The sequence below is a fragment of the Thunnus thynnus genome, chromosome 11 (genome assembly GCF_963924715.1).
Source record: "Thunnus thynnus chromosome 11, fThuThy2.1, whole genome shotgun sequence".
NCBI lineage: Eukaryota > Metazoa > Chordata > Actinopteri > Scombriformes > Scombridae > Thunnus > Thunnus thynnus.
Window position 1 is genome coordinate 33,655,119 of NC_089527.1, and position 27,575 is coordinate 33,682,693.

Here is a 27,575-nt window from a genome sequence, read left to right on the forward strand (position 1 = left end):
CACCACAAACTGACCACTCCCAGTAGAGTTTTTCCTTTGCTCTGGGTCCGTCTGCTTTAGCAACACTGAACCAAGCCAACCCACAATGAAATCAGTCTCCACTACAGCCTCACATCAGGGGATAACGGTTATGAGCCGTGCTGCTGCAGTCCCGTTCACTGACAGGGCCCACTGCGGACAACCTGTCACACCTCTGTGTGTTAAGCTCTTAGCATTTTTGTACCGTCAAGCTGATTTTTTTTTTTTTGTGGTTTGAAGTTTAGCTTCTCTTGTTTGTTCCTGTTTGTACTTGCAGATGTCTGCCTTATTTTACTGTATCATAATCGCTTTCAGCCATATTGGAACTGTGTTAAGTTACTGCTGATGAAAGCCCAGCATTTCCTGTTTGTGCTGCTTCATATCAAAAGCATTTAAATGACAGAATAATGGAATGGACTTTTATTGTGAGGAATTAATAGGAAATGAAATTTGTTTATAACTGAATTAGCAGAGCTTCATTAGCGGCACAATTTTACAATAAAAACTGGTCGACAAAATAAGAAATGGAGATATTTGGCGCTATTTGTTCAGTGGATCAGCTAGAAATAATTCCAGGAGGAATAGTACAATCAGAAACAGCCACAGTGAGATGTTTGATGAAGAGCTGCAGAAAACAGACTCTTACTGCATTTTCTGCAAACCAGCCCACCTCCAGCAGGTAAACAACTTCTTTACCTTGCTGTGTCATGTAATGGAAAATTACATGCATGGTGACTCAGCCTAAGTGCTCCCAGCATGTCTCAGTGTGACTACCCCAAAAACAATTGAAAAATGCCATGAGTTTGCTTAGAGGCAAACCTGTACCAAGCATAATCACAAATCTATCTTGTTTCATGAATAGAATCTGATATTGTTTGTTTTATAGGCCCTCTCCTCCCTCTCAGACGAGTCAGTCAGAGAAAAGTCGACTTTTGAGTAATCTTAAGCTAATTTTATCTTATCACTGTCACAGGTTGTCATTTGTAGAAAGTAGAGATACAAAACATGAGCATGTCATGCTGCTGATAGTGAGGAACTCATTGTTAACCTGGGTGAACTGAGTCTGGCACAATTATTTAATTCAATTCTATATATTTCTGTGCAAATATTTCCAGCTGTTGCATTTCTCATGTACAAAACTGACATGAGTGCAGACCTTAACACAGATATTTTTTGCACACATTTCCCTTGGAAAGTGGTAAACAATTTGCATGTGTAAAAATCTGAATCGGCTTTATTGGCCAAGAATGTTTGAACACACAAGGAATTTGACTGGGGTTTCCGGTGGTTCTCATTGTAGTCCATACAAATGTACCAGAAGATACACATAAAACATCTTTTAATATTTAGTGGACAGTCCTTTGTGGTCAATGACTGGCTGAAGTGTTGGAGCCATAGACATCAGAAGACACCCTCCATCTTCCCTGGTGATGCTCTCCCAGACCATCACTGCTGCCACCCTCAGCTCTTACTTGTTGTGGGGGGGCTGAGCAAAAGTCGGTAGACTCAGCAGCTACATATACATGGCTACATATATCTCTGTTCTCTGTTTCTCTGTTTAGTGTCTTCAGGTTAGGCTAGCCCATTGTTGCTAACTTCAGAGCTAACCCCCTTCACTTTTCCAGCACTTGGGGTAACAACAGATGTGACTTAAGCATTTTTTAACTGACACACTGTAGTCTTCACTGTGCATTTACTGCCTGACTGACAAGCTAACATTTTCCACCACTCACATTCACCGTCACTTTTCTGCCGCTCGCTCTTTTGCTCAACCACTCACCCACCCACTACACACAAATATTCTGCTCTGCCCTGTTCCTTAAAAGGAGCTACGCTACCAACAGTTTCCCATTGACTCCTTGTGACCTATGAATTGGGGCATTGTCATCCTGGGAGACCACCAGGATAGAAATGTTTCATCATAGGGGCCGCTGTGGCTCAGGAGGTAGAGCATGTCGTCCACTAATCGGAAGATCGGTGGTTCGATACTCGGCTCCTGTCCTTGACAAGATACGGAACCCCAATGGTTAGTTTCCTCTGATGGGCAGGTTGGGACCTTGCATGGTAGCCCCTGTACCCATTCAGCGTATGAATGTTTATGAATGTGTGAATGTGACTTGTGATGTAAAAAAAACGCTTTGAGTGGGTTTGCAATATTATAATCATATTTTTCACCGAGATGGCCAGTCAATTTGAGTAATGTCATTGTGTTCGCTACATAATGACGCAATTTTATGTCAGTATATAATGACATCATCATGTGATGACATTACACCATCATTTAGCAACTTTTAGCAACTGAACGACTGCTTGTAGCAACTTCCCCCGAAAACTGGTTGGCAACACTGCTCACAACATACCACTTTTTCGTCACGGGTTGACCACAGTTGACCCTGCCAACAAGCAGGATGGCAGCAGCGCAGCTCATCGCGGCTATTCCCTTCTGTGAAGCATGTTTCATTGCAGGTTGGCTCAGCACGGTGTAGCTAAAGCTGACCAACCTGGGCTAATGAAAAGACCCTTTAAAAATCCAGGTTTAGTTCTTGGATGTAAGGGCTAAAGTTACAGAGTAATGTCCGTAACTAAAACATATTTTAAGTGTAAATGGTACAGTAACAGTGGCATGCAGAGAACATATTAACCAGACTTTTCTGTTTTTTTTCTCCTCAGGGCTGCACCCTATCCCCTCTACCTCCAGTCAATATTGCCATCCGTTTTACCTATATTCTCCAGGACTGGCAGCAGTATTCATGGCCACAGCAGCCCCCAGGTAGGCACATGCAGAACAGAGTGATGTAGTTACACCTATTACCAAATTATCTCCATGATCACATAGTGTCACTTCCACAAGAACAGGGCTGTCAGGATAACAAAGTTCAAAATAAGTACAATACAATTTAATAGCTAAAAATATCACTGTAATAGTAATATTGTGAAATAATTATTTTACTGCACTGATCATTAAATGTCACTCCTTGTAGGAGCTCAATGTTATAACTGCACTTCAGTAAACTGACATTTTGAATTGCAACCCTATACTTGAAAACACATAGGGCATAATTGAAATGTGGATCATGCAGGCCATGATTGGATGGTTGGCATGCACAAGGTGCTCTGTATGAAATACTGTTGTAGGAATTTGTGAACTCATAGATTTTAGATTTTAAGGGGGTAATTATGAATTATTATTGTGTACAACTCAAATATGAAATTATTTGTCCAGTGACATAACTCATATTGGAGTATGTATAATAATAGGGGAAATAGTCTGTGTTGGCCACACAAGAGGTCGATTAGAATTATGATTGTTATTGATCACAATTATGATTTTTTGAGGGCAAGTGACTGAGATGCAAAGCACAACAAAAGACGAACAAGAGAAACACCTCTCAGCTTTCGTTGTGGTCATGGGTGTGGTGAAGAGAAAACTTCTTCAAGGTTATTCTACATAAACAGCTGGTATCATTCCACAGCACCACATCATTTTTTTAACCTGTCCTGCTGGAGATGAGGCTAAACTCTGTCTTCAGCTTTGCATTGAGCATTGTGTAGTCCCCCCAAAGTGTTGCTCAGTGCACCTTCAAATGCTATTTTGCACTGTTCAAACTTGTTCCCCTGCAGCAGGGTGGCACAAGTTGGTTTGTGAAGGACAAGTGTTCCCTGCTGTGGCCCAGTATGGGACAGAGAAAAGAATCAAAACAAAAATAATCTATAGATGACATTTCACCTACATCCCTCGTTGTGCACAGTTTTCCAAGTTCTCTTAAATAGTTCTCTTAATTATCAAGGTGCACTTTCAGCACTCCCTAAAGGGATGCGGCAAAATCCACCAACCCATGGAATATCCCGGCCTTATCAGAGCAATCACTCTTGTCACGGCCGTGCAAAGCCAGCTCAAAGGTGCAACGAAATTTCACACAGTCTATTATTCTGTACAGAAAGTGTTGATTTTTTTTGTCACCTCTTCAATGCCAGTCCTGTAGCCTTCATCTAGCTGTTAGTCATTACTAAACTCCTCATCTCGTCATCTTGCTTACTGTACACACTCATTTGGTACGTATTCACACCGAAATTAACCAAATGCAGTTTGAAAACACATTTTTAATAAATTTTGCCGTGACTACAAGGCACAGAGTACGAATGAACATTTTTTATTTCAAAATAAATAATTTATCTTTCACATGTTTTAATAACTTTTCTTCTCTGTATAATTCAAAGGGCCCCAGCGCCCTGCAGTAACCAGCTGTCACTGACTTGAAAATTATTATTGTTTTTTCTTTTACCTTTATTTATTCAGGGGAATTTCACTGAGAGCTGTTGGTACTGGTAGGAGTATGTGTGGTTATTAGTAATAATTCATGATTATCTGATAATTATGAATAATGAAATCAAGAGATTATTAATATCAATCAATAATTCAGGCACCAACTGTTTATCAGGGTAGTCTCACACAGGAAGGCACCAATATGTTGGATCTGTGAGGAGCACAGTTGGTTATTAGCAATCATTAATAATTATCAGAGATAATTACTAATTATTAAACTAAAAAAATTATTAATATGAATTAACAATTACAGGGCACCACCTGGAAACCGGGACCAATAACAAAACAAGGTAGTCTCATAAAAGAGTTCACCTAGAATGTTCATATCTGAGTGATATCAACATTCACAGGTGAACACAGAAGGGTTGAATTCGAGCTCTGACTCCTTCAATCAGCCACTTTTAACAATATATAAAACACAATAATGACAAAAGGAACTTCTTTTTGAAGATATAACAGTATTTATTAAACTTAGCAAAATTAACACAAATGCTTCATTCAATAAACTAAATGTATTATTATTAATATTCTAAAATCTAATTCTACCAAAGCAAACACAAACAGCTATGTACAGGGTTGAACACATGCAGGTGTTTTGTTTTGCTTTTTTGTTTTGTTTTGTCTTGTTTTGTTTGTTTTTGTTTTTGTTTTATACTTTACACTTTGTGTGTTATTGTGCTATGGACCCTCCATGACTTGTGTCCTTAATGAACTTTGAATTTGAATTGAAATGCATAATTTACATATCTCAGTCAGAACTCTTCAGTAACTAAATATAAGGGATCCTCATCAAAAATATTTGTTTATGATATGCGATTATGTTAAAAAATGAGTATTGGCTGATATATTGTTGTCTGAGTTTTAAATAACTTTTTAAACCCCTAAATATTGAAATTAGCATCTGCCATAAAAATCAGTCTGACTCTAATAAGTAGAGAGGTCCACGTAATAATAATCAATAGAAAACTTTTTTCCTATGAGCCGATAGTAATCGATTGTATACAAACAATGGAGAGTCTTTGAAATGTTTCAGATAGTTTAGGGTCCAATTTTGATACTGCATGTGTCATGTCGTGTATTCTGCATTCAGAGTCATTCTTTGTAGGTAGATAGATAGATAGATAGATAGATAGATAGATAGATAGATAGATAGATAGATTATTTGACAAAATTTAAAACATAGGCTGATCACAAAGACAGACTCCATATAAGATTTTTTTGTAGGTGACAACATAGTACATGCATTTTACACTAATGACACTCAAAATGTCTGAAAATACATATTTATTGTGCATTATGTGCACATGGTACAAAAATGACAAAGGCAATGTGTCCCTTTTCAGCCAGTGAACTTTGTTGCTTGTTCAAAGCAGTAAATCTGTTCTTAAATGTGGCCTAACACCGATGCTGGAGACTATTGAGACAACAGATTTACTGCTTTGCAATGCAGCTGTTTTCATATTGTATTGCTTTTGTATTCTTTGTATTTTATTGTTTTTATTTTTTCTTCCTGGCAGACTTTGACACACTCCTTGGTGGTGAGGTAGGAGGCGTGGAATTTGGGAAGCTTCCTTTTGGAGCCTGTGAGGAGCCAATCAGGTAAAGGCATTGTAACTGATGGTACATTCTAGTAATTCGCAAAATACCTCAAACAAAACTGAAATTGCAGTGTTTTCATTGGGCTTTGATAAGGTTTCAGTTTCCACACTTTGTGCAGCAGATATTACAACATAATCACATATACACTGTCTATCTTAGTGCAAAACAGAATCAATTATTTTGTGTCTGTTTTTGGCTGTTGTAGTGAACTTCATCTTGCAACCACTTGGCCTCACCTGACAGAAGGCATAGTCGTGGATAATGATGTTTACAGGTGAGAGTGTCCTAGAATGTTCCTCTGGACTGTATCTGACCACCACTGCAATAACGCTCTGCTTTCATGCTGTTCATCCAAAGATTTCATATTGTTTACAAGGAGAATTTTAAACTAAAATGTGCACCTTAAAGTTGATGGAGAATGAAAAAAAAACTTTTTACACTGTTTATTTTTGGCAGTTGTGTAGCTGTTAGGCCTGTCCCAAACTCAGGAAAATGTTAATTGACTCATTATCACTAATTTTGCATGATAAATGAACACTGCAATGGCCAGTGTTTGATGACCAATCAACAATCATATTATTTGATTTTAACTGTATTTGCATAAATCAATATTGTCACAGTTTTAATCATTGGCTGCTAGTGACACTGACTAAAGCCAATTTGCAGAATGAGACAAACTAGAAGGAGAAGAAACACAATGATAATAACTATGTTGGATGGTTTCATGGGATTGTTTTTCTCTTCATTGTTTACTTTGATAGCTTGTTCAGAAACAAGCTGAAACTCCTGCTTTGGAGGGATGTCGTTTTTGCTTGAAAATGGCATTTTAGAATTTAGCTTGCTTAATGTAGATGTAGTTGAAAGGAGCTTCAAACTTTAGACAACAACCCATGTTAGCTTTCTAATCATTGTCCCCTATCTATATGGAAGGACACGTCTTGTGGTGCACCTCAGCTTGCTGAATGAGTGATCAAACAAACATCCGCTGTAGAATACGTGCGCCGCTGACGCCACTTAGCAGGCTAGTAGGGCTGTCGTCTCCTGGTTCGACTGGTCGATTAGTTGGTCAATATGCTCTTGTGTGACCAAATTCTCATTGGTTGAATAATCGCTGTTTTAATTTCATGAGGAGAGGAGTGCTACATCAATAGCATTCCAGGATAAATCCATTATTTCCTGCGGTGGGAGGGACAGACTAACAAATTTTCTGTGAAAACGGGGGTGTATTCAAAACACGTTTTCCAATTCGCCCAACTTAATGGAGCCTGGTAGGTCTAACTGTACTCAACATTTACTGAACGTACTGAGCGTTTACTGAATCAGTGTTTCTCCTAACAATTAAACTAATCAATTAGTTGAAGATTATGTACGATTTCACTCAACCAAGATTTTCTTTGGTGTACTACAGCCCTACAGGCTAGACAGCTAATTAGTAAGTCAGCTGTAGGACATAAGAGCATAAAAACCTACCTGTTATATTTCGTATAGGCTTCACCCTCTAAGAGCTGTTGCTGTTGGGTTTATCCCTGCACGCAGTTGTAAAGATTTTCTTCTGTGCCTCTGTACAGTTGCCTCTCTCAGGTCCTCATCTAGTATGTATGGTATATAACACTGTCAAGACCTGAGCTCTGCTGCCACTTTTTCTTCAGTGCCAAGCAGTCAACAAGTGAAGAACAGAATAACATGATGAAGAAGTTTAACGGTGTCCACCTGTACCCCGGCTGCTGGACTGGCTACATTCTCCTGTCAGATCTTCACCTCCGCTGTTGGGCTTGCCTTGGCACTGTGCATGCCGGGCTAGCACTAACCCTGCAGGCCACCTGCCAGTAGGGCTGCTCGATTATGGCTAAAATCATAATCACGATTATTTTGGTCAATATTGAGATCAAGATTATTTATTTAGCCATCAATAGGCAAAAGAGTTCTCTGCTTCAAACCCAGTTGATAACTTACGTGGCTGTGCACATGGTCTCCACCACCATGAGAGCAGAGCTGTCCCCAGCCAGGCTGGAAGCACTAAACTCTCTCCTGTCACGTGTTGCTCCCCACAGAGTGGTGATGACGCTATCTGTGATGCATCTGCTGGGCATGATGTCTGCAAGTCACATGGTTGTCCTGTTGGGACTCCTCCACATGAGGAAAATTCAGAGATGGTTCAGCCGCCTGCGTCTCAACCCAATACGGCACGACAAAGACGTGTGCTGACTATTCCTCTCTCACTGTAGTCAGACCTGGCTTACTGGAAAACCCCCCCATGTTCCGTAGATGGGGGTTCCTCTCGGGAGAGCTAGGCCACATCACACATCAGTGTACACGGACACATCTCTCTCTGGCTGAGGAGAAGCGTGCCAATCTAAAGTTGTCGGAGGTTGAAGAAGCCTCTGTCTCTCCTCATAAACTGTCTGGAGTTGTCCACAGCCCTGAAAGTGTTAAAACACACTGCTCCGCTGCTGACAAACAGATATTAGTGAGAACAGACAACATGACAGCAGCAGTGTACACTCAGCTTGGTTTCTGGAAATAGCCAGGAGCCTCCTGCTGTGGTCTCACAAACACCTGCACTCTATCAAAGTGGTGTACATCCCGGGAATACAGAACCGTGCAGCAGACTTGATGTCTCACAGGGGTCCCTCCCACAATAAGTCCCACATGTTGTGGGACAGATTTGGGAAAGCAGAGGTGGATCTGTTCGCCTCATGAGAGATCGTGCAATGTGCACTGTGGTGAGAGGAGGAGTGGATGCCTTCTCTCACCAGCCGTGGCCCAGAGGTCCCTTTTTATGCATTACCCTGATTCCTTGCTTCTTAGTGCTCATTCAGGAGGAACATCTAGCAGTTATTCTGGTGGCCCCAGAACACACGAGCACAGTTCTCACCCATGGTGCAGCTGCTGGCAGGGAAGACATGGCAGCTAACACGGCACAGAGACTCACTGTCACAGCTGGATGTTGCGATCCTCCACCTCCTGGTGATAGGCCAGTGGCTGTTGGCTTGGAACCTGAATGGGAGCACCTGGAAAGGTTAGGCCTGCCCCCTGCAGTGGTATGCACTATCCATGGGGTGAGAGCTCCTTCTACTAAAGCCTGTTACGATAGATGATGTTAGATAGATGGTTCGCTATTCTGTGCTGGTGCATGGAGAGAGGCTCAGACCCGATGTCATGTCCTCTGCCCCTTGTGTTGACTTATCTCCAGACATTGGTAAATAAGGAACTGGCTCCGTCGACGATTAAGTTATATGCCGCAGCCATCTCATCCTGTCACAGAGGCTTCAGTTAGAGACTTCTGTTTTGCGCATCCTTTGGTTAAGCACTTTCTGAAAGGAGTCAGATGACAGAGACCTGGTGTGCGCTCTTTTGCACCTCAGTGGGATTAACCCTGGTGCTGCACACTCTGGGAAAACACCAGTTCAAGCTGATACCCAAAATCTGCCTGGTGCACGCCCTGTCTTATTATCTTTTGTGCACAGCTAACATCAGACAGATGCAACAACTGTTTGTCCCCTACAGAGGACACTCACAAGGTGAGTCCCTGTGAAAGCAGCATCTGTCTCACTGGCTGTGTGGTGCTATTACACACGCCTACATTGCAGTGGGGGCAGAGCCTCCGCCGGGCATCTGTGCTCACTCCACGAGAGCCTTATCCTCATCCACAGCGCTCCTCAGAGAGATGGTGGTGGCGGACATCTGCTCAGCAGCATCTTGGGCCTCTCCATGCCCATTCTTCCATTTCTATCTGTGCAATGTATCTGAGTCCTGAGTCCTCCCTTACTTCCTCAGTTTTAAGCATGCTAGACAGCCAATGACGTATTGTCAGATCTGGCACTTTTATGCAGGTGCCAAGAGGTGCTCCTCAAATCCCATCATGGATTAGTGAGCTGATGAGGACCATTACATTGTGTAATTAACATCCCACTTTCCTGCAGCAGGTGGTGTGTGGTGTGAAGGGAGTGTAATTTTCACTCTGTTTTTCCACACAGGGCCTGACATGATAAATGACCATGACACAGCCTGTACCTCCCTGCCTTATTATGCTTCGCACTTATGGGGTTGTAAACTGGTGTTTTTTATCTGCTTGTAAACCTTGGTGTCACAGTGGGGAATTGACTACATCAGCTTCGCCCTTAATTCAATAGTGACAGCCCTTAGAAGGCGAAGCCTGTACGTTATAGAATGTTAGTTATGTATAATAACTCCAGACTCTGTGAGTATAGGCATAGCCCTCTAAGACCAAGGTCCCCCTGCTCTGCTGGCATCAGCTGAGGAAAATGCTGACTTTTGGGAGCAGAGCTCAGTTCTTGATGGTGTTATATACCATAGATAGGGACCTAAGAGGCAACTGTACAGTGTACAGTGGTGCAAAAGAAAATCTTCATGACTGCACAGTCAATCTAGATGCTAAATGTTTTGTGTTATGCTATTCTTCCTTACCACTGCAGACAATGTCCTTTGCTTGTTAAGTACATTTACCAGTTTGTTTATTTTGTGCCTCAGTGCCCCTGCAGGCTCAGGCAGAAATGTGGAAAACAACAGGTTATATGATTTAATCCTATGTGCTCTCTTTGTGCCCCGGCAGTGACCTTGACCCTCTCCAAGCTCCTCACTGGTCAGTCCGAGTCAGGACAGTTGAAAACCCTCAGTGTTTACTGGGTAAGATGAATCCCTTGGTTTCCAGTGGGCAACGCAATTTATATGCCTATAAAACATGAAAAAGCCAAGGAGATGATACTGTTTCACCTGCTTTCACCACTGTTATTGAAACTAGTGCAGTGATCTGCCTTACCCTGTCTTTCAAGAGATTGAAATATTCCAGAAACTAGGGAAAATGCACTGCGAACAAGTGAGATTATCTCAACTCAATCAGATATTTCTTTCTTTTAGATTTTGTTTCATTAATGTAGAATTTTTAGTCAATACAATATAAAAACTATTTGAGAAGCCTTAGTACCCTGCTGGTTTCAAGTTCAGCTGGTCTCTGATTAATCCTGACTGACTACAGAATAACTCTTAAATTGTACTGCTTACTGACAATGACAGGTTTTATATTTGAATGATGGCATGAAGCAAAACCTTTTTCTCAGTGGTTTAATATGCTTGTTGATTTTTGTTTAGTTTCTTGTAACAGTATGCAACAGGTTCCATCATTCTGAAGATGGAGAGCTCCAATCCCTACATCATCCACAGTATCCACAGCATGAGCAAATGGCGAGCTAAAGACAACAGCTTTCAACACAGTGGACAAAATGGCCTTGACCTGTGCTAAAGCCTCCTAACACACTTTAGACCACACCCAATTACACGCTGTTATTTTTAACGATGGCAGGTCTTAAATTTTGAGATAATGCCAAGACTCATGATCACATTGACACCAAGGATGTTGTTCACTAGGTGTCATCTTGTCTATTTTTCCCCTTGGGTTGGTGCTGTGCAAAACATATTGCTGTGTGGAAAGGTGTTACAGGTGTTACATGGTGTTTGTGCATACACCGATTACATTACTTGCCCACTGCCCCCACTGTCGTTGCTTTTTTTTAATAAAACCCATTTAGTTTATTGTCATGTATCAGTGCCCACGCTTATCAAATAAAAAATATTATATAATTTGTAAAATATTAAGTGTGTTATCAATAATAAGTTGGATGATGGACGGTACAATTATAAACTAAAAGTGTCTGCTCTGTGACCATCTGCAGCAGCAGCAGCAGAGTCTCCCACTCTGTCTGCCCGGCGCATGTTCTCTCTCTTTGTCTCTCGACTACTGTAAAATAGGCCCTTGCCATTGGTATTTTGCCATTGTCATCTTTCATCTTTCATCTTCTTCAATAAACCAACAATCAGACTGGCCACACTGGAGTGATGGAGTGAAGTTGGGTGTCAATCTAAAGCAGCTGCTGAATAGACATGGGTTCAAATCCCAGTTGGGGCATTAATAAACTGGCAAAGTAAGTAGCAAAATGAAATGGACAATGAGACAGTCATGTCTGAAACAGATTCCACCCCCTGGCCCATGCAGAGCCCCATTCAGCATGGGCAGCACCACTGTTGCTGGTGAGTGGGGATTCCTGTTAGCTAAGGTGATGTGGAGAGCATCAAGACCTGCCTATGCATCAAACCATGGATTCCCCAAATCAGCAAGACTGTTTGCCAGTGATTTTTCCTCAGGACCTGCATTCTCAACCTCTCTAGTCTCTTCCTTTTCCTGTGCTGCTTTCTTGGCTGGTTCAAGTTTTACCACACGGAGGGAAAACCTTGTCTCGAATAGTCTTGTTCTAGGTCTTGACTTCAGGCCTCCCACTTGTCTCTGCTTAGCGTCATCTAGAATAACCTTTGTGTCGGCTCCGTCTTTTCCCATCACCAGGTCAATACTATGAAAAGGGAGGTCCTGCACTTCCATAATATCTATATATCCTGGCACCAGTTCATATCATTTGTCAATTCTGTAGATCATTTCATTTTCATTTGCCAATTCCTTGCACACCTTCAAACCATCCAGTAAAACCGGAAGTCACTATGTGTCATCACAAGCTGTCTACATGGAAACAGGGTCAGCGGCATGAAAACTGAACCGAGAACAGGACTTAGGAGAGCAAAGCAGGAAAATACACACAAAAGCGGTGAAACAGTCCAATAAATGGAAATCAGCTTCTTTATACAATAATTACAAGATAAATTATTACACGGTGGCTTAAATTTTGGTTTTCATTTACAAATTATTTTTTATATTTCATGTTCATGACTTTGATAATACAGTTACAGAATTTATTATTTTTACTTTACGCCATTTTGCTAGTTTCACCTGACAATTCCACATTGGGGTGTACTTGACAGACTCACTCTCACTCTCTTCTCTTTATCCCTTGGTGTCTGATAGGCTCATATTAGACAAGACCGGCATTTTTGAGGTTTAACAACCAATCAATAGGACAAATGACAACCTGTGACTGTGACAGTTTAAATAACTTAATATCATTGATGTTTGATATTGCTTTGCTGAAAAGCATCACAAGGGAAATGTTACTGTTGATGCATATTGCCCTAACAGAGCCAACACTTGTATGTTATTGCGTGCTTTCAGTGTGACAGTGCCTGTCTGTTGATAACAAAACTTTTAAGACAAACAATTAATTCAGTAATTTTCTGTTAGTTGGGTCTTTAGCTGTGTAGAGCAGTATAATGTGTAAAAAATGTTATTATAAGGATTTGGCCCATTATCTTTTCATGCAGGTGACTTTCTGACAGAGTTCTTTAAGCTCTGTTGTAGGAAGGAGTCTATAGAAGAAGTTCTGGGAAGAGGATTGGCTGAAGAGGAAGGCAAAGGTCAGGTTACTGGATGTACTGGAATTAATGACACTGCAGTGTCACTTAACACACTGTATTCCAAAGCATGATTGTTTCCATAGAACTGCCTCTAACTTCTCAGTAAATCCAAATGCGGATGTTCAGAGATCTGATACATAATTAATACAGTATAAAATATTAAATGGTGAAAATATGTGCTGTTTTTTTTTCTGCAGAAAATAGTGACATCAGCTCTGCCTTATCCAAGCTGACAGAGCCAGCGGCAACAGTGCCGATCTCCAAACTCTCCGTGTCCAATATGGTACATAGTGCCCGAAAGCACATCCGACGCCACAGACGCATTGATGAGTCACCTCTCAGCTCTGATATACTCAATTCCATCCTTCTGGTAAGGCTTATTTGTGCTCCCTGTTTTACAAGGTTTCCTCACAGAAAACAACATGATGTTGGAAACTGCTGGTGAAAACGCATTCTTTGCAGAGATAGAGAGACCTATGAGATTTGTGTCAATCCAAGGAGAAATTTTTATAGGGGGGGTTAGCAGTATAACTGGACGCAGCAGTGCAATGTGTGTGAGGCCCACTGGTTGAGAGTGGCTTGGTGGGCATTAGAGTTCCATCTAGTGGGCCGCGGAGGCAGTGGCAGTGCCAAATGGCTAAATTTATTTTTTTTAATTAAAAATAGGTAATTTACAAAGCTAGTTATTTTCATATCTAAATGTGCGTAAGAATTTACATAAATAAAAAACATCAAATTAAAATGCATCATTTCAATGACCAGTTATGTTTGAATATCACCGTACCAATCACGAGTCACATCAGCAGGTAGAGACAAACCTGTTTTGTCACTGTTAACGATCACTCATATAAACAATTCTTCTGCTCGCAGTGTCACTGGAGAGTGGCATTAACTGAATTTTGGTTGCAGCTGCCTCCCCTAGTAACTCTCGGCACATATCCACAGAGCAAGGCAAATTAAGCTCTTCTGCAATGTTAAAGGGTTTGTTGCTACGAGCTACAAAAGTAGCAACCATATAGCTAGCTTTCAAAGTGGCTTTTGACTGAGTTGTTAATGTTGTGATGACGTTCCTGAAGCCCACCCTTCTTTCTTAGGAAATATTATTTTGGCTTTCCAACACATCCCGGGTGCTTTGTGTTTAAATGTCTCTGGAGTTTTGATGGTTTTTGCACTTCATTTGACACAATTTCACCACGTTCAACACACTGTGCTTTTGGCTCAGCATCACTACCTGCCATTATTAATCCATATTGAATTTATTCAGGGTCATATTTCCTCACCACACACTTTGGAGCTTTTACTGGCACAGGGTTGTCTCCCACATCACCTCACTGCATCCGCGGGAACGTGCTGAGCATTACACTGATGTTAACTTTTGTGCAAAACTGGCCTACTTATCAGATATATTTGAACAGTTGAATCAGCTCAATATGTCAATGCAAGGCAGAAACTGCAGTAGCAGTGTTTTTTGTTCCGGGACAAAATTGAGATCTTCAAGAAAAAACATATTCTTTTGAACAGAAGGAGGAATATTTTGACATGTTTTCACTCCTAAGTGAAACTTTGGAAGCCTCTCCTTTTGTGAACATATCCAGTGCTATAACTGACATTTGGGGTGCCCCTGGTACCGGAACAAAAAATCCTAGCTCTTCTACAGCTTGGATTGGCATGAAACTCTCCTGGTTGAATCATCAATATAAGTAAATGTATAATTGAAATGCATATTAGTACTTACTATAAGTGTTAATATGATTTTCTTCTTGCATGTCTCAGTATCTCTTCCCAGATGCTGCTGTGGAGAAGTCGTCAGAGAATAGCAAGAGTAAAACCGCACAGTCAAATGCCTGTGGGAAGACCGAGCAAGATAAAAACTGTGACTACGTATGTTTTTGCCTTTACCACTTGCACACTGTTGAGTTTATCTATTTGGGGTGCCAGCCAGGTGACATCTAATAATAATAATGATAAAGACGTTATTGTACAGCACTTTTCATGCAAAGATACAGCTCAGTGTGCTTTACAAAACAGCCCTAAAAATTACAATAAAACTTTATTTTATTGGGTTACAATAAAATTAGTACAATAAGAATAGATATAAAGAAAAATAACCGTGTTATTAGCTGTTTATACCACTGCATTAATGCAGCACTTTTTCACCAGTGTGGCCAGAAACGTTGAATACAAGGCCACTAGAGTTAATGCACCCATGGGATCAGTGACATGGGGTCTAGTAACATGGGGTCAGGATGCCACTGTGCATTCCCATCTGATGGTTGCATTCCTTGTGGTCAGTCACAAAAGTGAGCTTTTCAAGCTCTATTTGATTTCTATTCTGAATCAAAGTTTTCTGATATATATGTTTATCCATTGTTCACTCTGCTTTCTATCTCCCTGTGTCCAGAACCTTTTTCTCCAGCTGAAGTCAGCACCCAGTGACAGTCTGACCTACCGACTGGCTTTGTGTGTGTGTCTGGTCAACTTCTACCATGGTGGGCTGCGGGCTGTTGCCCACCTCTGGCAGGAGTTTGTCCTAGAGTTGCGCTACCGCTGGGAAAACAACTTCCTTATCTACGGGTGGGTACAAGACATACCTGGGCCACTCTTACTGTGTGCTAAGACAGAACGCAAAGCCAATTTAGATGAGGCATGATTACATAAAGATGCAATGTGTCAATGAAAAGAGGTCAGTAGATGTGAAATTGACCAGGGAGCAGCTAAGTGATGCAAAGAAGTGGAGGGAAATAACTAGAATTTCTGGTAAGTTGTGAGTTCAGTTAGTAGCTGAACTGAATACAAACACACAGAAACACTTCCACAGACACAGTTGGTGCATCCATTGCTAGCTAGATTACAACTAACATACAGTTGGTACATTGCACTGTTGGGGCAAAAAACACAAATGAACCAGTGGTCACACTCGTGCAAATAATGTGAGGCAAAAGTTCACTTTGTGAATTTCATGTCATGATTATCCTGGCCAAAATTATTGTGATTCAAGATATTATCCCGATAATCTTCAAAATATGCTTAAAACTCTTAAAATGGCACTAAACCATACTGGAATCACTTCACCTTACGTTTTGTTAAGAAACAAATATTTTTATTGCAACACATCTTTTTTTAGTGAACATCCTATTTAGTGAAAAACAATAAATCAATCTTATATGCATATATATGCATATATATTAGTACTGTGCAAAAGTTTTAGGCACTAAAAGTAAAGTGAGAATGCTACAAAAATATTGCTATAAATTGTTTTAATTTATCAATTAACTTCTTACAAAGTTGAGTTAACAGCAGAAACCTAAATGAAATCAATATTTGCTGTGAGCAGCTTTGCCCTTAAAACAGCAGCATTTCTCCTCGGTACACTTTCACACAGTGTTTCATGGTAACTTGCAGGTAGGTTGTTGTAACCATCCTGGAGAAAGAATGTTCCTCTGTGGATTTATTATTTAGGCCATCTCAGGTCCTTCTTCATGTAATCCCAGATTGACTCCATGATGTTGAGATCAGGGCTCTGTGGGGGCCGTACCATACCATCTATTGCAGGACTCATCATTCTTGTTGCTGAAAATAGCTCTTTATGACTCTAGCTGTATGCTTGGTGTCACTGTCATGTCATGAATAAATTTGGGACAGATCAGACACCTCCCTGATGTTATTGCATAATGGATAAGAATCTAAACATGTAGTGTGCCTAAAACTTTTGCACAGTACTATATATATATATATATATATATATATATATATAGTACTGTGCAAAGGTTTATATATATATATACTTTGGCGCAAGAGACTGGGGGTTCGAATCCCGGCCAGGGCGGGGTAACACATATCCAGTGTGGACCCTTAGGCAAGGTCCTTGATGCTGCTGGCCTACCTCAGTAAGAGTGAAACCGCGAATTCGAGAGTCATACTGGCTCGGACATTGCTGGGTCAACAAGGTCCCCGTCAGGTGTTGGGGAACCACGACACCCTGATGAGAACTGGGCTACTGAAACAAGACATAGATGGAGTAGGGCAGAGAATATGGATCTTTTGGAACGCGACTATACAAGTAACCCTAATGAGAACGACTATATACAGAGGTTGTGGGATATATGGATGCTTCAAAACCCAACATCTAAGCTGACAAAGAAACAGCTACTAGCTCAGTGTTCCAACATCCGCAAACGGCAACTGCTATCACAAGTAGAGATTGATGAGGTACAACGAACATGCTACGGCAAGGGGGAGCCAGGACGACAGGTCAGAGGGGAGATATCATCATCCTCCCCACACTCCGAGATTGGGTACCAAGCCCCAACAAGCTATAGGCATAGCACCATAAATATGATGCAACATTTTTAGATCAGCATCTAGAAAAGCATTGCCACAGCTGTCCAGCTAGCGGCACAACAAATACCTTGTCCTGTAGTACAAGAACAAAACCCTAATTTTTGTGATATTGGCACATCTTGATTTTCTTGACTCAGTGTAGACTTAATTTAAACATTTCATCACCACCATTTTTGAGTATTCAAAGCACAGTTTGATAAAATAATCTGCCCCAGTTGAAGCAGTTCAAGAAGTAGTTGATGTAGTTGCTCAATTTATTAGTACTGTCATATTGACTCATGTCCACCTTATCTTCTCCATTTGCTTCCTGATCTGCAGACTGGCTGGTGGGCCTCCTGATCTTCGCTGTTGTCTCCTGCACCAGAAACTCCAGGTAGCCATTGATACTAAAACACAAAGAGTGTGTGTTTTAGCCATACAAAATATCAAATGATTGATTTGCACTGCGCTGGAGTTAGCTCAAAGCTAATTTGCATCCGTAGTCCCCCACAATCAAAATATACAAAAACACAACAACAAACAGTACAAAGCAAAAAAAACACACAGAACACACAGTACAAAATACAAAGCTACACACAACAGCACATCACATACACCCACAATGTCAATTAGAGATTAAAAATGTAAACTTGTCAAATTAAAAGCAAGACTACCTGTGCTAATGAGAAGACCATAGATGGAGTTTAGACTCAGTGGTCACACAGCTGATTGGTTTTAAGTAGATTTTTTAATTGGCCTTGAATGTATTGATTGAACTACAGTTCTTCATATCATCAGGTAGGGCTTTCCACTGAGTTGTGGCTTTCACAGAGAAAGCTGACTGCCAAAATGCAGTGTGACAAAATGTTATGGTACAATCTTGTATAGAGGATATTATGGAGGATCAAATAGAACTTACTGAGCGAGTGTACACAAAGCCACATAGTGGAGGAGGGGCCAAACCATTTAAAATTTTATAAACTAGGCACAAACTTGAGAATAATCTAAAATTCTCAAAGATCAGTAAATTGTATTTCTCCAGTACCCTACAGTGATGGAAATGCAAATGAATTAAGGATACTCAAGACAAATCAGTCATTATGACTGTTCGCAATTGGTAGATGTGACACTGGGAGAACAGAACAATTTAAGTAAAGGCCAAGGTTTTACTTTTTCAATTATTTTATTGTGGTTCTAATTACTTGTTTTATACAATAATTACCCATTTAAATGCAACAAACTACAAATGCTAAAACAAATACAAAAACTACAGAAAACAACAGTCTAAAATGATCTAACAATAGACCAAATTACATTCATAACGAAAGAGAAATAAACCAGGCAGGAATAATTGTCTACTGTCTACTACTTTCAGAATATACAGTTTCCAGTCAGGGTGTTATTGCCCCCTCTATAAAGGTTAACAAGTAGATAGTGTTCACCTTTTGGGCTGTGGTTAAAGTGTAGTAACAAAAAGAGGGACTTTGGCACTAAAAAGACTGTAACAATGAAATATATCTACTTGATTTGACTTATTTGGATGACTGAAGTTCATATTAGCTTCAGATAAACTTTTAAGTACAATTTTACATTGTAAGTGAATTATGAAGGGATCTTCTAATGGCCAGTATGGACAGGAGGAATGATTATGGCAAGAGAAACCTATTTCAATGCTCATTTGGGCACTGTTGTTTTAAGACAGACTTGAAAAATTGTGAACCCATTCCTCGAGGAAACTGTATGCCTTATGGATTTGTTAATGGGGCCCAATTTGTTTTTCTCATACCTACCTCATTTACCTGTTAAAACTATTTAAGTTTTGATTACACTCTTTTTCTGAGACACCATATGATTGTATACATAAATAATGTTTAAATTAAAACTAGAAATAAGGTGAGGTCATTGCAATGGCTGAGACTTTGCTAATGATATTTGGCTTTCTGGTTTTGAATTAAACTAAGTAAGAAATGCATTCACTTAGATAATGCAGATACTATTTATACTTTACAACCTACAAAGAAATACAATGGTGGAGCTAGTAAATTAGTATAGAAGAGTGTTAGGGCTCAAGCAGTTATTGATAGGAGGTTAGGGCTATAGTAGACTGGCTCTTGTAGTTGTGAACTGTTAGACTTACCTGCTGTTCGGACGAGGTGTAGTTGTTCATAGTGATGAGGTTGTTTTTTATGGTTTGCACAACAGCATGAAAAGTCCCAGAACAGTGAAAATAAATTACCATACAGATACTATACATTGACAGGAGAGGGACAGGGGACTAAGAATCACATAATTTTTTGATCTTGGAATGCAAATGATATTAATTAACTAGTGAAAAGGGGTAAGTTCATTGTTGTATTTATTGGGACCATGTACAGTGTTGAACATAAATGTTACCATTTGATCTACTGTACCAGAGTTAGCCTATAAATAATAATAATAATAATCAAAATAATAATAATAATAATAATAATAATAATAAATTAATAATTTTCATCTGTAGTCCCCACAATTTAAACATATAACAGCACAGTAACAAACAGTACAAAGCAAAAAACACACAGGACACACACAAAATACAAAGGTACACACAAAAGTACATCACATACACCCACAATGTCAAGATTATTTGCGTTCATGAGAAGACTATGAGGTGAAATTTAGAGTCAGTGGTTGCAGAGCTGAGTGGTTTTTTGCAGATTTTTTAATTTTTGATCGCACTGATGGAACTGCAGCTCTTCATATCATCAGGTAGGGCATTCCCCTGAGTTGTTGTGGCTTTCACAGAGAACCTTAATTTCCTGCTGGCTGATGTAATTTTCCTTTAACTTGATTTGAAGAATAAGGCTCATTGCAAAATCAAGGGCAAGTGGATAGGCCAAATATACTATTTAAAATTTCTGATGAAAGCTAGCAGTATGGCAATAATAATTCATTAAAAGTGTTCCATTACTCCACCAAACAAGAATTGCAGGTAAGGACAGGGGTATATCATAGTTATAGGGGCCAAACAGTTGTGGCCAGTTATCCAGTCAGAGAGCAATATCCTCAGACACAAGTAACCTCCTGAAAACATACGTAGACAACATGAATTTGGGTAATGTATGGAGATTCTTTAATAAAATGGGCAGAGAGTATTTCTTTAATTCGCAAGATCATAATGTATATACTAGGATTGATAATTTACTAGTACCACATGCCTGTAATGCAAAACATCATAACCCCTGATCACAGTCCTGTTTCTCACCGGAGCTGTGTGGAATGATGCATATACATACATGTGTACATACAGACAGGTGACAAATTAAAGGAAAAACTGGTACAGGTCTGAATGCTTGACCCTGACAGTGAAGGGATCTGGCTGCTCTGTTATGCTGTGGGGGCATTTTGCTGGCATGGTTAGGGTCCACTTGTCGCCAAGTGCTTGCTCATGGGGGAATTGTTGGGTCTCTGTAAATTAAAGAGTACGGTCTTGACCTGCTCTATGTGAAAAGTGCCCTGAGATGACTTTTGTTGTGATTTGGCGCTGTAACTGTAATAAGATTCTCACATAAGCATCATCTCCTATGCACAAAGAAAAAACTAATTGTTTTAACTACCAATGAATAATGTGTTTTAAGCCCATTTTACTTTGTTGTGGAGATTTCTTTCATATCTGATCAATCTACAAACATATTTCTTTCCCATTTGCAATGCAGGGCAAGAGAGCTTTTAAAAAAAAATCCATGGACAACCACAATAATAATCAGACTAGCTGTCTCCCTCCTAATATTTTCAACTTTTATCCATGCCAACTGAATAAATGAATATCCAGCAAAATGCTTTACATATAGCATGTGCCACATCTTTGGCAAAACAAGAGTCACAGTTTAACATCTTACCATTTTATTGAATGAAATACATATTCACTATCTCATAAATTGTGACACTGAGGAGCAAGTGTATTAGTGGATTCACTAGAAGAGAAACGGGGGCAAGTGTCTCTTGTGTTGCTTATGATCATTAATTAAGGCTGTAAAAGCAAAATAAGTGATGCAGTCTGTGAGAAAGGTTTTAGTGGTGGCACCACTCCCTCTTGCTCTTTTCATAATGGTCCTGTCATGTCTTAATAAAGCCATAAGAACAATGAATGACAACAAGCCATCACTTTAGCAGAGAGAGTACAGCAATGTTATGTATTCCATGTCTTAAAAGGGCTTATGTTCCTGCATAGATGCTGAACTGCTGCATTGAGAGGAAGAGGGCCAGAGATGAATCCCGTAAGGTGCTGGAGGGAAGCAAAGAGAGAGAGCGGTCCAGCCGCCCTGTACCAGAGTCTACAACTGCAACTGCGAATTCATCCAACTTAACAAGGGAGGTTTCTCCGGGAAAATCCTGGGACTCATGGAGCGACAGTGAAGATGAGTTCTTTGAGTGCTTAAGTGATCAGGAGGAGATGGAGGCTCCACACAGTGAGGGGGGAAAGGATGGCAGTAAAATCAAAGCGGAGGGGAGGATGCACCCTTATAACAACATGGTTCTACTTCACTCTACAGAGCTTCTCTATGTTCCTGTCACACAGGTCAGGATCTCTCTGTGTTCTGTTTTTTCACTTACTCATTCATTTACCAATGTATTCATGAAGTTTTGGGTTTAAAAATATTCAGATATCAGTTATTTATTAGCAGAATTGTACTGAACTGTATTATCAGAATCAGTTTGTTAGTCAAGTATGCAAGCATACAAATAATGTGTCTCGGCGTTTGCTCCCAATATTATTATTATTATTGTGAATTCCAAATAATAATATTAATAATAATAATAATCAAAACTTTATTTATATAGCACCTTTCATACAAAAAATGCAGCTCAAAATGCTTTGCAACAAAAGAAATTACAAATCAAAAAAAGACATAAAATGAACATAAAGGCATGTAAATGTACATAAGATGGAAAATAAAACCCGCTTGATAATATTACTAAACATAAGATAAATAAAGTGAAAATACAATACATAGAATGAGTACTTCAGTGGTGGTTAGGGTTGGGTATTGTTTGAATTTTATCAATCCTGATTCTGATTCCGATTCCAATTCTGCTAATTGATTCCAGTTCTTATCAATTCCCAGTTTCAATTCCAATATGGTAAAAAAAAGAGGTCAAATGTTAAGATAACAAAGATATTTTTATTCTATTAAGCACTTACTTTGACTTTTCTTGTTTCATTAAAATATGTAAATTCAAAGTCCTTCTTTCTGCTTTTGTTTTGAGTACTTTCTGTCTCATCTTTCCCTAAGTGACACAGTGTGCGGTCCCTTTGAAGGCCAATTCATGGACTTGCACACAGACACGCACGCAGTTCCATTCATACTTTTTTCGGACGTCCGCGGACAAAAAAGACATGTCACACATGTGCACACAAGTAAACAGGGTTGCAGCATGATAACTTTCCAGAGTTGTAAAATCCAGTCTGTATTACAAACCGCTAGGCAGGGTTTTTCTGATCAGATAGCCATGTCCTTGCAGATGTGTAGCGCGTTTAGGAACTGATAAGCAGAATCGAAATTAAAATTTCTTAATGATTCTTTTGGAATCGGAATTTTGGAACCGGTACTAGTTTGGAACCGGTTCTCGATGCCCAACCCTAGTGGTGGTAATTTGAGAATTAATAAGTGAAAACTCCGAAAGTATTTTGCTGTGTACACAATCTGTAAAATGGTGCCTAGATCTCTGAAGCCATAAGCTTAACAGAACCTTCCTTTTTCCAATGGACACAGGCTCACCATGGGGTCTTCACCGAAGTAAGCCTCTTTCAGCTTACCCCAGAATGTCTTCCAGGAAAAAAACACCCTTAGTGGTGCTGTGAGGGTTAAAAACAAACCTACCAACCACTGACCTCAGCTATGTAACATAAGATGGAAAATAAAACCCACTTGATATTTATAAAAATAAGATAGAGTGCATAACATAAGATGGAAGATAAAACCCACTGACATATAAAATAGAATATGTACTGAATGATAATAAAATATCATATATTAAGAGAAAAATTATGCTTGCATATGATTAAGAAAGATTTTACATTATGTTACATTATGTTAGAGTTACGTTTGTTTTAGATTCTATCTTTCAATCAAGACTATTTATTGACTGTTTTGTGATTTGTAGTACCAAATACCTTGTGTTACCATTCTTCTGCCGCGACTCCGCAAAGAAACATTGTCCATGGAATCCCAAAGAGGGCATTTTGTGCTCACTTGATTTGTTTAACTCAGACAGCTGAAGCCTCATATTAACTTCAGGTAAACCTCAGAATGCATTTTTGCACAGAAGGAGGATTGTGGACTTTGTCTTCCATCACTTACATTGAAATAGCTCTTAAAAGGTTTATCTTTGCAGCCAGTATGGACAAGTTGAACAATTACAGCAACCAAGCCTCTTTCAGTGTACATATGGGCATTTCATATTATTTTAAGATAGACTTGAGAAATATGAACCTGTCCTTTTTAATGAGAAAATCTCCAAAGTAATATAATAAATATTTGCGCATTGTGTCATATGCGCTTTCAGAGTGCAAGAATAATGTCAGAGATTCATCTTTTAATATATCTGCAAGTTAAGTAAAAGTTTAACAGGCAGATGTTATGTAAGATATGGTGATTTTTCATGAAACCACATGCCTAGCATGTGACAAACACCAGTGCCATGTGCTTGAACCACTAATAAACAAAAACTTGTGTACAAATGACTAAGTCAATTTTGAAATAACGTCAATGACTGGATGTACACTGATGCTGCTGTGTGTGTGTGTATTTTGATTTTCAGGAACCTGCTCCCATGACAGAAGATCTGTTAGAGGAGCAATCAGAAGTACTGGCAAAGCTGGGAACATCAGCTGAAGGTGCTCACCTCCGTGCCCGGATGCAGAGTGCCTGTCTGCTCTCTGACATGGAGTCATTTAAGGTGAGACAGGCAGAGATCTGTACTTATGCACTCAGTTCAGCCGAATTCTCTAATTGTGACGTAATAGACAAAACTCCAAGCTGCCGCAGAGTATAAATCTCAGAACAGTGCTAACCGTAGCCTCAGTATGTGCCTCTCACACAGAGCTGCTGGCAGCGTTATTAGGTTTGATGAGAGACAACAGAGAGGTGACGTTGTGCTACTCAGAGAACCATGCTTATGCTAATAACCAAAAGATTTATTCCTTTTCTGTGGCACCCATCAGTAACTAATTGTGCTATATTTACAGCTTGACAAGATATTCAGGGCTGACAATGGTAATGTTAACCACAGTAAACAACAGGGCTACAGCTACATACTAACACTCCCCCACAGACACACTCCTACCAGAGAGCCTCTCATAGTAGAGCCGCTAGCTGAGCTACAACACAGGTACCACACAGAAACTTTTACATAGAGCCATGAATGTGCTTCTAGTGACTGAAGCACATGACTTCAGTGGCAAGTTACTTAATGAAACACTGGGTTGGTAGGCAATTAAATATAAAAGTGTCACTTACAATCATTGGAGTAGTGGTGAGTGAAAAGTGGGAGTTTCAGTGCATTGTAAACCAATGGCAACAAAGCAGGAAAAGGAGTATTGCACCTTTTATAAATTCATGCTCACCAAAATAGCATGTAATCCCCTCAGTGCGACCATTTACATCCTGTTGCTTCCTCCCATCAGTGTTGAGTATTTACTCCAGGTAGGTATGATAGGTAAATATGCTAGGTGTAAACTTAACATTAGGAACTTGTAGACTTCCAGTGCTATACCATGGAATCTAATTAATTGTATTTCAGTGATTAATAACACCTGCATAAGAGATGGTCTCAATTTGTTTCTTTCAATTTTACTAAAACTGCAAAAAACAAAACAAAACAAAACAAAAAACAATAATGGACAGGATTTTCTCAGGCCACATGTAAAATTAGATTAAATATTAAATTAGATTATTAAAAATAAATTTTAAACAAATTAGGTATGGATAACAGTTGATGATAATAACACTTAAGTTTATTACCTACATTAGTAACTCACTTCCAGATTGGAAGTAAGTTGCTGCCCCAAGTCATTGAGTTCAAGTATCTCTAGGTCTGCCCATTGCTCTTAGTGTGTGCGTCATATATAGCCAAGGTCACTAATAGGTAGGCATGTGCAAACATAGACCTGCTATTTTGCCTCCTAGAGAGAAAGTGCCCTTTTTCTCAGGTGTTTTTTTTTTAATAAAGAAATTCCTGTTACTCCTGCTACATCCAGCGTGACACAACAAGATACTCAGTACCTCATATCTTGTTTCTGAGTGTAGCTGACAGAGAATTTATATTAGTGTATGTTAGTGTTAATAGTGTTTGCAGTTACCGCAAGGTAAAGTGACTGTAGTTGACAGAACTCAGAAGCACAGAACTAAGGTTCGGAGGCGGACTATTATTGTTATCACACATCCCATGCAAAGAGGGTATGGATACTGTCACGCAACACATTTCTCCAAGTTGTTTAAGTTAGTTATAAAGTTGTGAAAAATGTATGCTATTTTGCCTCCTAGAGAGAAAGTGCCCTTTTTCTGCCCTTTTTTAAATTCCTGTTATTCCTGCTATATCCAGCGTGACAAAACAAGATACTCAGTACCTCATATCTTGTTTCTGAGTGTAGCTTACAGAGAATTTATATTAGTATATGGTAGTGTTAATAGTGTTCGAAGGGGGACTATTGCTGTCATTAAACATCCCATGCAAAGAGGGTATGGATACTGTCACACGACATGTTTTTCAAAGTTGTTTAAGTTAGTTATAAGTTGTGAAAAATGTATGCATCTTTATCCTCCACAGGCTACAAGATATCAATGATATGATACACTTAAGAAATATGTTGTCCTCCCCTCTGTAACAAGCAGCCACTGAGGTGCGTTCAATGTTAGCTAAATTAATCTGAGTTTCTAGCCTCATTGATCTGCATTAACTGTAGTCAGCAGTGATGTTGTCATTGTGTTTGTCTTATTAATGTCAGACATTAAAGTAACAGTAAGCATACATATTTCCTTTCTTTGTATTTTATGTGTTATGTTTGCTCAACAGGTGAATATGTGTATAAGGACAGTGAATGCAGCTACATTTACATGAATGTTGAATGTTAACTATTTATGAAATGTCATTATATATTAAGGCAAATAGTTAAGTTCAAGGACTTTTTCAGTATTTTTTGGAGGGAGGGAAGAGGGATGAAGTAATGTTAACTGTTAAAATATTTATCTCAAATCAATGAAAAAATGAACCAGCGTCTAATATGCCTTATCTAAAACTTATGTGTTGCTTTTTAGAAGTGTGACTTAAATGCCCGATGTCTTCCAAGCCTCAGTATCATGTGAATTGTAGCAGTGTTAGAACCAACCTCAATCATGGGTTTCTTTTGAATACATACATTTTATTATCCCTTTAAAAGCTTTCCTAGCCTTTACAACACTGGTTTATTGGCCCAGGAAACTCACAGACCAATTACATGCATTGTAAATCATTTCACATAATGCTGCTCAGCCAAACAAATCTGTGCATTCCGATAAACATTGCGTCTTGAGTCAGTGAGTGAGATATACACTCTGAGGGGAGATAGGAGACAAGAGACAACAGTCAAGAGGGGACAGACTCTTGCATGTTCAGTCTTCCCACAGGCAGTTCAAAACCGGCATGTATCATATGTTATGTCTGAGACCATGGTGATTATTTAAAACGGCAATGTTGACAGGCAGGTCGGTGCAGCATCAGCAGTAATTGCAGGTGTTTTACTGGACAGTTGTGGTGGAGAAGGAGCTGAGCCAGAAGGCAAGCGGCTAGAATAAATTTCCTCTGTAGGGTGTCTGGCCTCAGCCTTGTAGATAGGTTGAGGAGTTCAGAGATATGTAGAGAGCTCGACGTAAAGCTGCTGCTCCTTTGCATTGAAGGGAGCCAGCTGAGGTGGTTTGGGCATCTGGTTAGGATGCCTTCTGGATGCCTCCCTTTGGAGGTGTTCCAGGGCATGGTAGGAGAC

At 39.6% G+C, this 27,575-nt stretch overlaps 1 protein-coding gene across 2 annotated transcripts in view; it reads left to right on the plus strand.

The window, feature by feature from the left end:
- rab3gap1 (RAB3 GTPase activating protein subunit 1) overlaps window positions 1–27,575 on the plus strand; it is a 68,012-nt gene that overhangs the window by 15,686 nt on the left and 24,751 nt on the right. For both annotated transcript variants that reach the window (XM_067604575.1, XM_067604576.1), the window contains exons 8-18: window positions 2,689–2,788; window positions 5,860–5,941; window positions 6,147–6,215; window positions 10,515–10,588; window positions 13,163–13,255; window positions 13,453–13,625; window positions 15,029–15,136; window positions 15,657–15,829; window positions 17,915–17,969; window positions 21,786–22,133; window positions 24,377–24,514. In XM_067604575.1, the coding sequence (XP_067460676.1) occupies window positions 2,689–2,788; window positions 5,860–5,941; window positions 6,147–6,215; window positions 10,515–10,588; window positions 13,163–13,255; window positions 13,453–13,625; window positions 15,029–15,136; window positions 15,657–15,829; window positions 17,915–17,969; window positions 21,786–22,133; window positions 24,377–24,514 (1,413 nt within the window). The remainder of the gene's footprint in view (window positions 1–2,688; window positions 2,789–5,859; window positions 5,942–6,146; window positions 6,216–10,514; window positions 10,589–13,162; window positions 13,256–13,452; window positions 13,626–15,028; window positions 15,137–15,656; window positions 15,830–17,914; window positions 17,970–21,785; window positions 22,134–24,376; window positions 24,515–27,575) is intronic.